The 19,213-nt window shown below is 41.2% G+C and overlaps 1 protein-coding gene across 2 annotated transcripts in view; it reads left to right on the plus strand.

The window, feature by feature from the left end:
- The window catches only part of OGDHL (oxoglutarate dehydrogenase L), a 713,311-nt gene that overhangs the window by 339,419 nt on the left and 354,679 nt on the right, over window positions 1–19,213 (plus strand). For both annotated transcript variants that reach the window (XM_085608435.1, XM_085608426.1), the window contains one exon: window positions 18,425–18,604. In XM_085608435.1, the coding sequence (XP_085464561.1) occupies window positions 18,425–18,604 (180 nt within the window). The remainder of the gene's footprint in view (window positions 1–18,424; window positions 18,605–19,213) is intronic.

Raw genomic sequence — 19,213 nt, forward strand, 5'->3', positions numbered from 1 at the left:
GTAAGGATTTGGCCTGTAGTAGATGGAGGTGGATAGAAGCATTCAAAGGCCTCAAACCAGAACTACAGTAAAAGCCAGGAAAAAAGTAACTTTTGAAAAGTTACCATTGTTTTCTTTTTAGTTTTATGCAGAGCATAAGGCTATCCTTCAGAAGTCACTAACAAATTACGGTTCAAAAGCCGGAGGGTCTGAGGGAAAATGTTTTAGACCGCACAGGGTTTGTTCCCCCAAAAAGACAGAGTAATAAACAATGTAAAACCCCGGGGTCTATTGAGTGCTAAGAAAGTGTGGAAACCACTACATCAACAAAAATTACAAAAGTGAAACACAACCTAGATAGGTCTTTGGCCATATCCCTTTAGAGGACGAAATCCCTCACTCACCAAAGGTGACATGCTTCATCATTTGGGACTCTCCTCCCAGAGGAAACGCCTAGTTCCCCTGGGGGCTACAACTCCCTCACTGTGAGGGAGGAGCTCAGGGATGTTTTTATAATTGAGATGTTCGGATATACTAAATCCACAAATGTAGAGCTAATGGTATGAGTGAGAGCGCAGCGCAAAGAAAATGCAAGTGAAAAAAGTGAAATTTAAAAATAGCTCAAGAACGTGAGGCACAACTTTATTCGTAATACGTGCTTGGCTAAGGTTAAAATAATAGTGCACCAGCAGTCAACGGATTTTTTAGACCGTGGTGATGGAATTGTTGGTCAACATGTTTCAGCCATATAGCCTCTAAGAAGGCACGGCTTTCATCAGGACCTAAATAGCTACTGCGTGCAGAAGAAAAAATGAGTAATTAACCGGCTCCAGGCTCATTGTAGCGCTGGCGTACCGACGGACAGAGCAGTGCTCCCTTCCTGAGCGGTTGCCAGGTAGAGGTGTGGTGACTTACCCAGTGCTTACGGGTATATTACACCATTTATGAACACATTGAAAGAGTGTGTACTTATAGTATCCTTTGCTTGTGTTAATTACACATTCTTTCTTCTGCACGCAGTAGCTATGTAGATCCTGATGAAAGCCATGCCTTCTTATTACGAATAAAGTTGTGCCTCACGTTCTTGAGCTATTTTTAAATTTCACTTTTTTCACTTGCATTTTCTTTGCGCTGCGCTCTCACTCATACCATTAGCTCTACATTTGTGGATTTAGTATATCCGAACATCTCAATTATAAAAACATCCCTGAGCTCCTCCCTCACAGTGAGGGAGTTGTAGCCCCCAGAGGAACTAGGCGTTTCCTCTGGGAGGAGAATCCCAAATGATGAAGCATGTCACCTTTGGTGAGTGAGGGATTTCGTCCTCTAAAGGGATATGCCCAAAGACATATCTAGGTTGTGTTTCACTTTTGTAATTTTTGTTGATGTAGTGGTTTCCACACTTTCTTAGCACTCAATAGACCCCGGGGTTTTACATTGTTTATTACTCTATCCTTCAGAAGTGACAGCTCGTGAGTTGTAATTCTACAGATTTCGTAAACATCCGAAAACTGAATGTGAAATGTCCTTACGAATATATTAAACATTACTCTATTTGGTAAGGACATTTCACGTTCAGTTTTCAGATGTTTACGAAATGTAATATTTTGCTCTAATTATTAAGCAAAATGTATCTAAATGTATAAGGAAATCAACCTCAATTGGTATAAAAATCCATAAGCCGAAGGAATGCTGTGTATAAAACTGAGTATATGAAAGGTCGCGGTTAGATAAAAAATATTAAACGTAATGCTGTCTCTTTATGGAGATTCAGTGGCTTTATCTATTGGACCTTGTCACCAGTATTGCACATAAATGGTCAGCCATCACCAAGTCTACCATGCCTCTTCCTGGAGCACAAACAATTCACCACAGAAAGCTCATTTTGAAGCCCGCTCCCAGGTCAATTATAGTTGAAGTTTTCCTCTGCTGAAAGTGCCTAGTTTCGCTTTTGTCTTTAGAAATTGCTGGTGGGAAGCTGAGTGGGGTCAGGAGGTTCAGGTACTCGATCATGTTAAACTGCTAGCGGATGCTACTTTCCCGACATACTGCAGGCAGTTGCAGCTTGCAGTGTCAGCCAGCAGATGCTTACATTAGAACACTATTTGTTTTTCATGCTTAATATTAAATCGCCCAGCTTAAGGTCTCTTTAAAAGCTCATCATGCTGACATACAACTATGAATGACACCAGTGTCTTACTTCGTATATATGAAGCTAGCGGTACTTCAGTCAGGAGGGCTGGTGCTGTACCAATACTTTACTTTGTGAAGAATCCAAAGACTTTGCAGTTGGTTAGGAGGATACTTTCTTGAGCACACATGGAATCTGATCTCAAACAGAGTCCTACGACACAGTAGATCTTCTTTCCAGTTGATACGGGAAAGAAAGATGGGATGCGTAGCACTGAGACACAAAAATCAGGAACATTGCTTTACCTGCCTTTACATGTATAAAGTCTACAAAAAATACCTTTAGCTACTGATGCTAATAAAGGGCTTTGACACAAAAATTAATTACAACAATGATTTAAACGAATACAAACATGTAATCTTACAAAAGAAGTTGTTACCACATACCACATATCCAGCAGTTGTTTGTCCCAAGAATAACCTTGCACAAATACAAGGGAATATATGACTTTTGTCTAAAGACAAGCCACCCTAGTAAAAAATATATCCAGAAAAACTCAAATGTTTTGTGAAGAGTGGGAGGTAGATGAAACTCTTACACCTCCTACCTTTAATTATCTTGGGTCAGACCCATCCAGGGTTCTTACTCATCTTTTTACTATTGGAAACAAAATGGGCAATGATGTTTGTGGACATAGGTTCATTACAAAATGCATTTACCAGTTTTGTAAATTTTTTAAAGTAAATTCCAATGTTTACTATATGATAATATAATTAAGTAAACTATCAGAATGACTCGAATAGGGGATTGAAATTGTTCAGTTTGGTATAACATTTCTGTGCTCTGTACAGACTGCAAAGTTAAAGAAGGACCCAAGTGTCACTGCTGGTGTGCTTCAGTTTAAAAAAATGTAATTATGTAATGCAAATGCATTGTATGCCACAGTGGGTTTTGATGCTTTGATAGGCAAATGACAAAAGATTGAGGCCAAAAAGAAATTGAAGTGTAGTGATTGTTAGTCAAAAGGTAATTGTATGAATAAAAGCCCTTGTAGTCTCAACTTGATCCAAGGTTTAAGTAGTTGGTTTACAAATTTAACTGTGACGTGCTAGGTCAGAAGGGCCATGGTTACACAGAGAAAGGTGCTGCATCCCAAAAGTAGCATTATGACTAGTGTCAGGCACAATTTACCTATGGAATTTCCCAGATTATTTTATAGACTGTGATTTATCAATCAAAAAAGCAGTGTTCTCCCTTCAGCACTTTACCAGAATAAGTGTATTTAACTTCAGTACTCAGCTGACGGTTGGTGAACCCAGCTGCAGATTTTTCAACTGAAATCGCCTGCTGTCCTGTATCGGGTGGTGAGTGAATAGTGTGCGTTCCAGACAGGTTGTAGTCATGCATCTGCTTTGGGCATGGTTTGTGTTCTACTGGGTGCGATGTATCTTGTACCATCATTGATTCAGCAGCCTGGCTATTAATGGGAAAGGCCATCTTCAATCATGTTGCTAACCTACCCCTTGAAATGAAATACACTACAATAATTATAGGAAGGGTCTTTTCCTGATGCTACTGTTATTGCTGGAGCTCTTAAATTATATTGCAGTCGAAAAAACAACATTCACAAATATAGCATCCATAATATCAACCTTACCACTTTATCACACGTATAAGTAAGTGGATATGACGCTGAGAATGGTAAATAAATACTTAATGCCAATATTGTGGATGAAGTATTTGTCTAGGTTTCAATTTCTGTGTAGTGACATGCCACTTCTTCCCCTTAAAATCTCATCTACTTTGGGGAGGGTTCGGAGGGTGACCCTTGCTATTCTTACCATGAAAGCAGATTTACACCTCATGGCTGGACTGGGAACCAAAAGCAGCTTGGCAATTTTGTCAGTACAGCCCCCATACTGTGTGTAATTGTAAATTGTATTTATGTAGTGCTAGTAGCACGATACTCTGTAACCCAAAATTAGAGTTTGCAAGTTAGTAGATTACTTTAAAAAAGTGTCCCTGTGTGCATTAGTTGTAATTGGTTTGTGCTCTTGATTCCTTGTGGGTTTAGTAGAGTTTAGAGTAGGGATAGAATGGTGGGAAAAGGGGTAGATGTAAGTTGTTTTTTTAAGTAGTTGATGTATGTGCTTGTTACTTGGGTGACATCGCTTAAAAGGGAGGGGGAAGTTTGAGAGGATGTTTGAAAGTTCGCAGTAGTCACAAAGGTTTGCAATGAGTCAGAGAGAGGAGGGATGGGACAGAGGTTGAAAAAGAGTATTTTTTATATATCAAGACTGAAAATAATTATACATACTTATATAAACATGATACGTGGTAATGTTTTAGTAGCTGGAGTAAACCCCTCTATATAAATATCCAGTTTAAAAGCAGCATTATTTACATGGTTTAATGTGCACATATTCCGCGTGTCTTGTAACTGTATAGATGCACTTGCCCCTGCCCTCACTGCTTTGAGATAAACACACTTCACAAAATTTGCAAAACCTCAAACAATGCTTTTCTTGGTTTCTTAATACATTACTCTGCTCATTCTGACCATCACATTTACAAATTATTTGGACAAAGCTTTATTCCATAATGTAATTTTAACTTATAAAGGCATAATGCATGAATTTTTAACAAACAGCCACAACATACTATTGATCAACAAACAATGCTTTCTGTGGTTGTTTCCCAATGCATTTCGGGATCAACTGATTAGTTTGTCAGGGGAACTGTAATGAAACTTAAAATCCAATGTTCAACATACAGGGAGGAACTGTTCTATTATACATTACAATATCACAATATTCACATTAAGACCAATGTCCCACCTCAGTGTTTTGAATAACTTTTGTGAGATCAAACCCATGAAAAAATACTTCTTATTTAAGTGTCACTTTAAGCAACATAAAACAACCGTCACCTAGTGTTTTACAGGTCTATTGACCACTTCCACCAATTCTGTGCTCAAACTCCAAAAACCACTATGAGAAAACCACCTAACACTTACAACTGAAGACTCGTGTATGTCTATGTAGTATCCGGTAAGACACCCACTCGATGAAAGACTTGGCAGAGAAAACATACACACTGGTAGACTCGAAAATATAACTGAACATAAACTCAACTCAACTCTTAAAACATCCTCAACAAATACCTCGTTTCCGTTCAAAATTGCCAAGTTCAACACTGATCTTGGACGGCCTGCACCGTAGCTGTTAAAAAATGAAATGTCCCCATGAAAAACTGGCACTAACCAGAAATTGCTCGGCTCAAAAAGCCTCACTTTCCTCTCACCACAATACTTTCTGGTTAACTCCATGTGTACTCGTATCACCATTTCTCGAGGCACCAAACCACGATGTTAAAAGTTCCGCGTCTTCCTTCCGAATAAGTCTCTTTTTGTGTCTGACATCAACAACGGACTCACTTGGTCCATTGCGGATGAGTATGGCGGCCATCTTGAACTGCCTTACGTCTTGCTAATCACTATCAAATCTATTATAACCATACCTCTATAAATAAGCTGCTAGTGCTGATAACTCAAGCTAATTAATGGCAATGATTTCTAAATGTTGGTGGCATTATCAATCAATTGGCAAAAACAACAAAAATCACCCCACACCGAGAAGGAATCTCATGTGTGTGTTTCAAAGTCCACCCTGACCTAAAAATCCAAGCGATCACTACAGGCGTATTTGGGTACTCATACTAGTGCTATTCACAAAAGTTGAATTGCTGCGAAAATCCGCACGTGTCAATGACGTAGTGACTCAATAATGTGGTATTACACAAAGTACCCCAATATATAGAATTAAAAAAATCCACCACAACCTGAGTCCAAACAATCACTATGGCGCCCAATAAAACCACTCAACCAGCCTAAGAACCTTTTCTGCTAAGTTCTCACAAATGTTTTATGTGAACCTGTTTGCTCTTTGTGTGCTTGTCTGCTGGACAGTTTATGTTATTTGAACACTTTTTTATGGTGCTGCGAAAACATTTCTAGAAATGTCACGATAAAAACAAAAAACAATCCTTTGTCATGTAGAGTTGTCTTAGGCCTATTTCACACACTCTATATTGAACTAATCATCTCTTAAACCAACTCATAACAAATGAACCCACAATTGAAACAAATTGTGTGTCTACGTGTGTGGAAAGCTGGTGCTTAGGACTGTAATGTGATTCCTGAGGTGAGTATCTTTGAACACGTGATATCATAGATAGCAACTCATATCCAGTTTTTCGTTTGAAAGGTATCATGGTGTTCTTATGTTTTATCCACCACCTTTCCCGTTGTTATAGCCATTTAGCGTTGTCTCTTTCCTGATTCAGATAGATTTTTTCCAAGATCAAGAATCTCAATTGTGGGATAGCATGATTAGACTCCATCCAATGCATAGCCAGACTTTAGTTAGGATTTTTATTGCGTATGAGGCTCTTGTGCTCAGTAATCCTGACTTTCATTTTCCTTTCCGTCTTACAAACGGACATTTAATGCAGTACACCACATACATGGAATTACAAAGTGTGGAGTCATGCAGTTTGATAATCTTCCCTGTTTGTGGATGTGCGATTATATTGTCTGTAATTATGTTGTTGCAGTGGACACAATTGTTACACTACTTCATTCCCGGTTCTCCTAATCTGATGTTTGATGGTTTTTTAGTTAAGAGTTCCTTTAAGTTTTGACTGCTTGTGAAGGCACATAAGGGTTTGTTTTTGAACAACCCTTAAAATCAGCCTCATTCTGAAGCAATTTCCAGCGGCAAATTGTTTCATCGAGTAGGTGTCTTACCGGGTACTAAATAGACATACATGAGTGTTTAGTTGGAAATGTTAGGTGGTTTTCTCATAGTGGTTTTTGGAGTTCGAGCACAGAATTGGTGGAAGTGGTCACAGGACCTGTAAAACACTAGGTGATGATTGTTTTATGTTGGTTAACATGACACTTAGATGGAAAGTATTTTTCATGGGTTTGTTCACACAAAAGTTATTCAAAACACTGAGGTGGGACATTGGTCTTAATGTGAATATTGTGATATTGTAATGTGTAATAGAACAGTTCCTCCCTGTATGTTTAACATTGGATTTTATGTTTCATTACAGTACCCCTGACGAAGGGGTCAGTTGATCCCGAAATGCATTGGGAAACAACCACAGAAAGCATTTTGTTGATCAATATTATGTTGTGGTTTTTTGTTAAAAAGTCATGCATTATGCCTTTCTAAGTTAAAATGACGTGATGTAATAGAGTTTTGTGCAATACATTTGTAAATGTGATGGTAAAAATGAGCAGATTAATGTATTAAGAAACCAAGAAAAGCATTGTTTGAGGTTTTGCTAATTTTGTGAAGTGTGTTCATCTCACAGCAGTGTGGGCACGGGCAAGTGCATCTATACACTTGCATGACACGCAGAGTTTTATTCAGAGGTAGGCTTTCTCTTTCCCACCCAGCACGCTTAAACTAATCTATTGAGTTGACATTGGATGAAACTGTTAACACGATTAAAGAAGGAGTGCGCGACATACTACCAAATTGATGTGCACATATATAATGTGGTTATATACTCATGACATTTCATAAAGCTTTAGTAACAGGAATGAACTCCCTCTATATATATGCACCTACATCTATATAGAAGCAGGAATTATGACATGGTCTGGCATACACATGTATCCTGTGGTGTAATATACATTTTCCCCTTATATAAATGTATTTGCATAGTTCAGTGTACAAAAGCAACTGTGTAATGACAACTTCATCTCAGGTCTGAGTATACTGTTGTGGTACACTGTTGTGTTGTGAGTGCAGTCGTCATATGGGGAAGAGCCAGCTCTTGAACAGAGAAAAATGTTCCACCTCTGTTTTTTTTGTGTATGTAGGAATTTTGAGGCGGGGAACCTTTCTCAAGCGTAGTATTTTAAAATTTTCTTTGTAATAAAAGCTTGGTCCTTTGACATGTATTGCTGTGTGTGTGATATATAGCAGCTTGAAAGTGAATCTTTTGGCAACTGGTAACCATTGTAGGGCTCTCAAGGCAGGGGAGATGTGTGCTTGTGGCTTTATATGTTGGAGGAGTTTACCAACTCTCTATAATCTTCTCATGGTTGATAAAGGTGAGCCGTGATACAGACCATTAACGTAATCCAGTTTTGATAGGACACGAGAGATGGCAGCTTGAACCTTGGTTGGGAATCCTAGGTGCAGGAAGATGCGCCACAGTGTTTTTGTTCTGAGAAAACTTGGCTACCTTATCCACTTGTTCATTCATTGACAGCTTGGTGTCCATGGTAATTCTGAGGTTTCTTACCTCCTTAGATGTTTTTGGTGGTGGTCTTAAATCTTCAGACCAGGAGGATGGGGAGGGTCATAGGTTTTCCAGTCACCACAGGTGAATATTTTAGTTTTGGAGAAATTCCATTTGAAGTGGCTCCATGTCATCCATTGGCAACAGGCATTAGGCAACAGAAGATTTTGATGTTCCAATGCCCTTTAGGCTTTCCAATTTCAGAATTATCTGCTTGTCATTTGTATAGTTATAGCAGGTAAAGTCAACACGTTAGATGAGATCTGGCAATGATTTCATATACATGTTGAAAAACATGGGTAAGATGATTGAGCCTTGAGGGACTCTTGCTTTAAAGCTGTATGGTTTAGAAGAGAATGGAGGTGTATGTATAATATTTGTTTTATTGTGTAGGTACTATGTGATCCATGTGAGAGCTGAGCCCTCTATTCTGGCTCCCTCAAGCTTTGACTTAGTGTGTCTCAGGATCCACTGTGTAAAGGGCTGCTGAAAGGTCCAAGATAAGAAGGGTGAGAACCCTGTTCTGGTCTACTGTGTTTTTAAGGTCATCCCAGATAGAGATTAGGGCAGATTCAGTGCCTATTCCTGGAAATAATCCAGTTTGGAAGTCAGGAAGTATCAAATTGTCTTTGATGAAGTGTGACATCGAGCGAAAGTTTGCCCAAGAATGGTCTATTTGCTATGGGTCTGTAGTTGTTCAAGTTTTGATTGTCTAGGTTAGTTTTTTTTGTTTTATAACCAGCGTATGTAAGCCTTTTAATGCCTTATGGGAAAACTCCTGTTGTTAAGGAGTTGTGGATGTGTGTTCTGACTAGGATGGCCACTAAATTTTATAGCCAAATGTTTTTGAAGATTTGAGGTGGACAAGGGTTAAAGGGACGGTCGACTGGCTTGCTCGCTTTGACAGAATCCAGAAATTCAGTTGGTGATGGTTCTTTGAAGGAGCATAGAGGATTTATTTGCCTTTCCCTCAAGGGTTTTATCAGAAATGGGTTGCGGCTGTTGGCATTTTTATTTTTTAGGGAAGACTCCTACATGTTACTTTAGATGTGTAATGATTGGCCAGTTTGTCACTGAATTCTTGAGAAATGGAATTGGTAGCTTCTGTGCATATTTGCTCATTAAAGTATTTTATTATTCTTTATTGGCATCGTTTTTATTTTGGATTCAGATGGAATATATATATTTTTGCCTTTTTGTTTGACTTTTTGTGTCTGTGAAAGTGTTTCTGAAAGAGACTTCAAAGTGCAGATTTCTAACCTTAGAATATTCCACAAGTGTTAAACAGCACTCTTGAACAGTACCTCTGCGCGCCAGTAGTGGCGTTGATTGACTCCACATTGTTGTGGTAGCTGTGGGTCATACAATTGCACATCCAGCCTGTACAAACCATGGTATCAACACCCCGCTACCACTAGATTATACATTGATTATAAACCAAAGTTTTACAAACCCCACTATAGAAAGCAAGCGATATTGCTTGTTTTTTATTGTGGCTCTGCTTTGGTGTTGTCCGTGTGGGAAGTTATGTCAAGGTGCCCATATAAGCACCACACTGGTGTGTAAAATCAGTTTCTTTCTATCCATGCCAACAGTGCAGTTCCAGAGAGCTACCTCACTCACTTTTTGACCACTTTGTTTTATGTTTTGTTGCCCTCTTTTGATTTTTTGCTCCTAGTGTACTTTGGGACATGTTCCCTCCAAAACCAACAACTTTTAAACCTTGTGGGAACTGCCACAGACAGATGTCATTGTCGTATTCTCACTTGGTTTGTCTCTGGTGCCTGGGATTGGGTCATGATCCCAAAGCCTGTGGCAAGTGCAAGTTTATGCACCTCAAGGCTATCGGTGAGCGGCCAATGAAGCTTCCAGTGGCATGGCAGAAGAAGGTCCTGCTCCATTCCCGAGGGAGATCACGGGGGGCCATGCCTGTGTACGTTCATCTTCCGGCTCTAAAACATCGGTTTCGAAGAAGCACAAAAATAAGTAATCGAAGCGTTCTTCAGCATCCACCTCCCAGACTCCTGCTTGGAGGCACTGCTCCTGCACGCAACCTGCTGAGCTAGCTTCCGGCCCCACTGTGCGTTTCCCAGAGTTTCCAGGAGCAACTCCTGCTCAATTAAATGAGCTCTACGACACTATGCATGCAATCTATGGGCCACCGACTCCCTCTGGCATGCCTTTGGGCCACAATGAGCTGTAAGGTGCTTCGACTGGGTTACTGCCGGCGAGTCCACGCCCAATGCCAGCCAGTACCTCTGTATCTGCCCCAGGATCTGGACTAACCCCGCAATAGGTGCCTTCTTCCACCCTGGCTGCTTTCTATCCAGCACCGTCCACGACTCCACCAACACTGCTCGACAACAAGCCCATCATAGTACCAGAGAATGATGCCTGCGCCGTCTAGGCCCTACCCAACCCCTGGACTTTCTGCCCCTAGATATACCTTCCCTTCCTGAAGGTAGAGTTGCCAAGGAAGGGTTGGCTCCCTAGAGGAGGATCCAGAGCCTGAAGAAAATTGATATGCTCTGAACCAGAAGGAGTTGGTGTACAGACATGGGTGTCTGTACACCAACTCCAAGTGCTTTGCCACTTCTCCAGACTCTAGCATGCTTTCTTCTCTTAGCCTTGTTTCTGAGGAAGGCGCATCCTTTGCCACCATGATGCGTAAGGCATCGGAGGTCCTTACCGACGTGGTGCTTTACCCATGAGCGGGCTCAGGTGAACCGTTGCTCCCCTTCAATGAAGCTCTGACCAACGTTCTCCTGGGGGCTTGGTCCAAACCTTTCACAGGTGCAATGCATGATTGACTGAAGTCACCTCTCATGAGAGTATGGTTGAGCAGGCATCAACCGCCAAGGTGAACCCAAATGCGTTCCCTTCCACTCCACTGGACAGGAAAACTAAAAGGCTGACACCTTTGGGAAGTGCATTTGTTCTTTCACCAGCCTAGCCTTGCAGTTGGTGAAAACTGCATGCCTCTTGGGCCAATTTTTCTATGCTTTGTGGGACTCGGTTGTGCAGTTGCTTCCTGTGCAACAGAGAAAAGCGGATCTATCTTGAGCCAAGTCTTAGTGGACTGACGGAATGCAGCAAAGTTCACCATCAGGTGTGGACTGGATACCATTGCCTCCCTGGGTAAAGCCTTGGCCTCTAAGGTGGCTCTGCGTCTCCACACCTGGTTGCAGTCCACTGGGTTTCCGGGGATGTCCAATCGTTCTTGATTAACATGCCCTTTGATGGTTCTCGTATATTTGATGACAAGGCTGATACAGGGCTCAAATGCTTTTAGGAGACCCGGGTCACCAACAGCTCTCTCAGGCTTTCTGTAACTGTTCAGTCCCAGCAAGAGTCCTTTCACCCCTACAGAGGCCATTGTCAGGGCACGTATGGGCTTCTGCAATGCCAACAATCCCCAACGGTCCAACAGATTACCCAGTCCCTTTGTGGATGAGGTTGCAGATCCCAAAGAGGATGCAAGAACCAAGCCCAGCGTGCTGGCCAGTCCCCCACCGCTCCGGCTGCCACAGCCTCTAAGCCTCTTTAGTGCAACCATCGTCCAGCACAGTCATCTTTTTGGTGGCAGGATCAGGCACTATCTGCCCCAATAATCTATAACCATATCCAACAAGTGGGTGCTTCAGATCGTGCAGAAGGGGTATATCCTTTCATTAATGGAAACCCCTCCACCTTTGCCACTATTTCAACAACAGCTGACGGAGGATTATCTATCCTTGCTCTATCAGGAAGTGTAGGCTCTTCTGGTCAAAGGAGCAATTGAGAGGGTGCCTGCTTCAGAAGTAGAGCATATTTCTTTTCCCCTCTACTTTCCGGTGCCAAAAAAGGACGGAGGACTTCATCCTAGGCTAGTTTGCGCCTTTTCAACACATTTCTAAGGAAAGAGAAATCCAAGATGCTCACCTTGGCTCAGGACTTGTCTGTCCTGGACGCTGGAGACTGGATGCACTTGCAGGACACTTATTTACACATCCCCGTCCTGCAAGCCCACAGATGTTACCGGTGGTTCGCAGTTGGCCATGGCCATTTCTAGTTTGCTATGCTTCCCTTCAGCCTCATTAGTGCCTACCAGGTGTTCACTGAAGTGATGGTAGTGGTTGCAGCTTATCGTCGGAGGTCTGGTTTCCAGTCTTTCCCCTACCTCAACGACTGGCTGCTGAAGGTGGGCTTACGCCAGGCAGTCATCACCCACCTCCAGGTTGCTGTGAACCATTTGCATATGCCGGGGTTCACTGTCAATGTGCCAGAGTCACACCTATCTCCCTTACATCTGAGCCATTCTAAATACAGTGCAGTTCCATGCCTATCATCCGGAGCGGAGAGTCCAGGATATTTGGGCTATGATCCTGATGTTTCAGCCTCAGTCTTGGACTTCGGTGAGAGTGACTCTTTGGGAACTGGGCCTAATGGCCTCCTGCATCCTGCAGGTGAAGTATCCAGTTGACATATGCAAGCTCTGCAGTGGGATCTGAAGTCCCAGTGGGTGCAACACCAAGAGAATCTCTCCAACCTGGGCCAGATTTCGAAGGAGAGTGGAAGATCTGCTATGTGACTGACAGACTGCAGTTGGGTGCATGTTAGCCCCCTTTCTCTTCTCCACTGAGTTGACAGTGGTGCCTGATGAGTCACTTCTGCATTGGGGCAGCCACCTGGGAAAGGTGGAGTTCAGAAGACTCTGGTCTCCGGTGTAATCTCAGCTCCACATCAATCTTCTGTAGCTGTGGTGGGCTATCCGCTCGGCATTGCACGTCTATCTCCTCAGGATTGTGGTTTTGCACTCTTACACTAATATTATTTTTGTAAATTGCATTTTAAATCGGGCCCTTTGTGACTTATTTAAATGTGTGGTATTATGGCTTTCAATATCTAGTACATGTTGCTCAACGAAAAGAGTCTTCATGAAAGCATAACAAGATAACAAAATCAGTGTTATTTTGCCTTATTTTTAATTTCAAGGTTTCAACTTGTATAAGATCTGCTTTGTTTAAAAAAGAAAGTAGAACCAGTTTAATTAACTCCTGTTTAGAGGCAAAGAGTACCAAAAATGTATTTACTTGTGTTTGGGTAACACAGAGGCTGTGAAAGATAGTCGTAAAGTACATAGTTGGAGTTGTTCCTAAAGTCCATTTTACACCATGCAAACCCTCATGAGTTACACCTCCATGCCCATGTTATTTTTCCATTGAGATTGAAAACACCCAAGAAGCTGCTTTTGATCTCTAATATGAAGGTGCCATGAGTTGGAAAAAAATGAATAAAAAAAAAATACTTCATACCTAACAAGCTGAAAAAAAAATGAATTTCTAAAAAAATACGTCGTAGTAAACATCTACATTTTAATATTTAATTTAGAACACCACTCTTCTTGTAATCAATGTAATTAGCACAAACCTTTGTTATAATAAATGATTACTGTATCGTGTAAGGTTTTTTAGTATTGACAGGAGGAATGGCGCTCAAGCTTATTATGCGTATGTCAGCTATGCTATGTTTATGTACGGTGCTACCAGGTCGTGGGAAAAACACCTTGAAAACCCCCGTGGATATGTGAGTCCAGAAACCCACAAGTTCAAATGAGAGACAATGTCCCGGGCACACGTAATTGGGATCAATATCTGGTCATGCAAGGTCTCGTATTCAGACAGCGATACGGCACCAGTGTTACTCCACACCCCTCCTCATTTATTGGACTCCCCACGGTTCAGGCTTATCCGCCTTTCCCGCTCCGAACACTGGACCGTGATCTATTACTCAACACGGCTTCCTACATCTCATGATGGATCGCTAGGACACATGCGCCCGCATTTTAGGTCTGTGCATTAAAAAAGGATTTGGCCTTCCTTATTCTCGTCACACCCCACGTTACTACCCAGCCAGGTTGGAATTATCATCAGCTTGCCGTTTCACCCTACCTACATCGCAGCTCTGTTCAGCGCTGAAGAAGTCACGGGATCACTCCCTAATGAGACGAAACACGTGTCGGCTAGTTGCTTTTTCGTTGTTTCATTCATTAAATACATGTAAAATCATCATTCTGGTGTGGACCACAGATTCTGTCTGAATACGAGACCTTGCATGACCAGAAATTGATCCCAATTACGTGTGCCCGGGACATTGTCTCTCATAATAAATGATTAGCATGTAAAGCCCCTGCTATTCCCTCTCAAAGAGGGGACTCGGCTCTGTGCATTGAGCATTGGGTCCAGTGCCACTGATGAACAACCTTATGCTACAATAAATAGCCTCTAACCCCAGTGCAATGTTATTAATATATTTTGTCATTCGATATGGTCTACGTAGGACAGTTTGTTTCATATGAAAAACCGTAGTCTGGGAAATGCATTAGTGTAATTAGCAATTCATATTTCCCTTTCAGCTAATTTGGTTAGTAAATTTAATGTACTTCTGTTAAACAAAACCTTATCCCCTCTTTGTTTATTTCATTAGTAACGCTAATTTAAGTATTTAATAAAGTTTTTAGCCTGTGAGTAAATCGTGCAAAGACATCGAGACAATTACACTCATGCCTTGCGATGGAAGCAGGGAAAAAATAAGTTGGCAGAAGAGCTGATATTAAAGTGGTATAGACATTTAATTCGTCAGGGAGGGAGAATGAAGGGCTCAGTGGTTGATTATGCTTTTGTTATTATGCTGGTATATGTTAATTCCTGGGGGTTAAGTGTTTTTATATGCCTCCAACACAGCTTTTTCCTCTTCCGAAGTAGATATGTTGTCTTTAATAATAATAGCGAACATTTAAATGGCAGGTTTTTTGGGGATTATAAAATATAATTTTTTTGCATTCATAAGTCAAGGGGTAGGGCTTTTTGATACCTTTGCCTGTCCTTGGATGGGGGAGCTCACCTGAATAAGCCCAACCAAACCATTTCTATTGCACTTCAGCACATTCTTACTCCTGTTTTTCTTTTGTTTTTGGCATACCTTATTTTCTGCGGCTACTGTTAGCACATGTTTTCTACTGTTTACCAGCTCTTTGATCATTCTGACATGAATGAAAGTTTAAGCTCTGCTAAAGCGATGAAAATCTGTTACCTTAAGTGGACACACAAACCTCAACTTGGTTGATAGCCTGTGAGAACTTCAAGAAAATATATGTATAGCTCTATCAAACTTTTTTGTTGTGGCCAGACTAAAACTGATGAAACCGACAAACCAACACCAGCGATATAACACCACCAACCTCAAAGATGCACAGAAACGGAGTGAATACTCAGTCACCTTAGTAACAAGTTTGAAGTCCTACAAGAACTAGAGGACAACAGAGGCCCAGTAGAAAGTCAGTGGGAAAAGATCAAAGAAACAGTGATAACAACCTGCCAGAAGATACTAGGTCCCAAGAAACACTTGCATAAAGGATGGATCTCCACCGAGAATCTCTCCAAAATTCAAGCGAGAAAGGGAAAGAAAGCTGCAGTCAACACCACAGGCACAAAAGCAGGAAAAGCAAAAGCTAAAGGCGAATACACCAAAACCAACAAGGAAGAAAGAGAAGCTTAAGAGCAGACAAGCTAAGATTCATCAGTGGTAGTGCCACAAAAGTCCAGGAAGCAGCAAGCCATGGAAACATGCAAGAACAGAACTCTACAACATAATAAGGAAATCTCTGGCAGATACAGCAAACCAGAAAGAATTGTTAAAGAAAAAGCTGGGAAGATAATCATGGGTAACAAAGCCAACAGCAAGATGGGCGGAGCACTTTGAAGAACTACTAAGCCAGCCCATGCCGCAGCCTCCACCAGATACACAGAAAACTGACAAGAACTTGCCAATTGACAGCAGCAGACCGACCAAGGAAAAATCAGCAAGCCATCAAACGTCTGTGAAATGTGAAGGCAGCAGGACTAGACAACTTGCGTGGGGATGAAAGGATGCATGTTGTGCGTGTGAGTTGTCATTGGGCTGTTGTGTCTGTTAAAGTATACTCTAAAGTGGCTTCTATTCTAGTATTAGGTGGTCTTTGACTATCTATTTGTTTGCACTGTGCCTTGGCCCATCATATATGTGAGATGTTGGGTGGTGATGGGATGGGATGGAAAGGGGTAGAGACCTTGAAATGAAGACAGAGAAGGCCTTGAGATGGAAGGAGTAAATTGGCAATGAGCCAGACAGAGGAGGAAAGGGCAATCAAGAATGTGACCAGATTATGAAAGGATGGATGGCATGGAAGATTGTATAAGAGAGAGAACTGAACTGAATCATAGATACAATAGAAAGGAAATCAAAATGAAGGGATTTGCAAGATGATTCCAGAAGAATGGAAGAGACATTTAATAAAGAGTGGGAAATAGACTAAGGTATAGGGAGAAAGAGAGAGAGGTGAACGATAGGAAGGAGAAAGAGAAGGTAGAGAAAGAGGGAAAATTAGGAAAGGATATACCAAGGGAGATACTCCCTTGGCAGGGGGACAGTGAGGTAGAGAGAGTTTCAAGAGACATTAAGGTAGAAGGAGACAAAGGGGAAGGAGGAGTATAGGGAAAGAAGACCCAGACTGGCTGAGAGAAAGAGCAGCTGTGACGGAAGAGGGTTGTATAAAATATATATAAGTGTGCTAGTAAACAGTTAACTGTCCAAGGTGTATTACATTCATCATTTGATGCAAATTATACAATAGAGTTCACAAGTAGATTTTTACCTGCGGTGTCCTGCAAAATTATAGTTGCTCCCCCCGCTCTGACATTGGTGATAGGTTTGCTGTGTATATACTAACTAAAACTCAATACATAAAGAAGACACGTGAGGCTCCTAATTAAGTGCCATTTCATCCTTACATTATTAGTTAGGGTTTATCCATTTCATCTTCCATGCTTAGCCATTCTGACCAGGTTGAAATACTCTTTCAGTGCCATAGTTTAGCTTTTAGATCATGTGGCTCCATGATTTCATTATCTTGTGTATCTGATGATTTGCAGTTCCTCAAAAGATAACGAGTTTGGTTATAGAATTTCAGTCATGAATAAGTGACGTGAAGGCTAGTAGTAGACGTGGGCCACACCCTTTGGTCAGAATCATATCTGGAGGTGCTGTGATTATGGACTTCCTATTAACCCTTAGATACCCACCGGAGGAGGATAACAACCCTCAAATGAGAGTGTCACAATGCAAATGTGAGTAGATTGCTGAATTCCTGTGCTCACTTGGTAAACGTGAAAGAAGTTTTTGTTTTTGACCATATGACATTGTAGGTCACTTACGCAACCTTTGGCACTATAAACTGGCAGTGTGTATATAGGGAACTAAAAATGCCAGTCTGTTTGATCATACTACCATCTCGATACGTTTTACATTTGACATTGTAATTCAGAATTTTAGGGCATCATAAATTAAATACAAGGTACACATTTATTTACAAATTCAACATTCTCATACTAGTTTTGCCAGAATATTTTAATTAAAGCTCTTATGTATTGTTAGCATAAATCTAGAAGTACAGACTTTTTGTTTGCCTTTTGCGTGACTACTTAACTGGCACCTGGGCTGTGTGATACATTTTGTTCATATGTCTTTATTGATAAAGTTGAAGTGGTTTATGATGCACATGTACAATCAGAATTCAGTGCATCTTGGGAGTTGAATTCCCGCCTCCTTGAAGGGATAGGCCTTTAATAAGCAATACAGTTCTACAGATATTTTTTCCAGTTACGGGGACATGTAAACAGAAAAGCTTTGGAAATGATACTGATTGATAACATTAATATGGTACCAGCACTTGTTGTGTCTTGTTCCGATTTATTGCATTGCTATTGTGAATGATAATTTTTCCTCTTTATCCTCAAAATGACATAACTGTTTAATAAGTCTTTGTGCTCCTCATTATCCCATTATAGTACTAATATCGAAGATCATTAGAATGGATACTGAATGCATTCAGTGGATGCTGTTGTACAAGGCTGTGTTCACAATAAGCAGTTGCTATTTCTTGTCTGCTTTGTCTGACCTGTCACACTTGTTGCTCAGGGTTCCGGGGATGTCAAGTACCACCTTGGAATGTACCATGAAAGGATTAACCGAGCCACAAACAAGAACCTCACATTGTCGCTGGTGGCCAACCCATCTCACCTGGAAGCAGTGGACCCCGTGGTGCAAGGAAAGACCAAAGCCGAGCAGTTCTATCGTGGTGACACAGAAGGTAAAAAGGTAAGATGTTCTTCAGCTGGCGGTGAGATCATTCTCGTCTGTCGTGCTATGCTTTCTTTACAACTGCTTCTCTGCTCTAGTCTACGCAGAGAAGGTCAATGCCTCTGCCATTGCAGCACCAGTTTTTCCAGCCCTGTTCCTGTTTTTTGTCTGCCTCTTGACAGGATTCAGGAAGCAGCACTTTTGGTGCTTCCTCTTCTTGGGCTGGTCTTGTGGTGAAGGATTTCCAGTCCTAGCTGCAGCACAGACAGATCCCATTAAGTTGTGAAGTTGGAAGAGCTAGGAATAAGAGTTGTAGAATTACCATAAAGGCATTTTGTGTTTCCCCGCAACAGAGGCATTAACATAGAATTATAATTATTGCGCTTTCGACATGAGCATAAAGTTTATGAGCAATTTTGTTAGCTAATGTTTTTTCAGAGCGCACATATTAGAATGGTGGTTTTTAGAAAATTCTAACTTGTTGCATCAACATAGTCCCCAGAATAACCAATCTTAAGTGATTCAGTGTTGCGAAGGAGCCCCATGAAAGATAAATATTTGGTTTCATAGTGCCCTTGTCTGCTTGAGCAATGATTTAGCACTTGACATTTGTTGTACTGGCTTCTG

The sequence above is a fragment of the Triturus cristatus genome, chromosome 1_2 (genome assembly GCF_964204655.1).
Source record: "Triturus cristatus chromosome 1_2, aTriCri1.1, whole genome shotgun sequence".
NCBI lineage: Eukaryota > Metazoa > Chordata > Amphibia > Caudata > Salamandridae > Triturus > Triturus cristatus.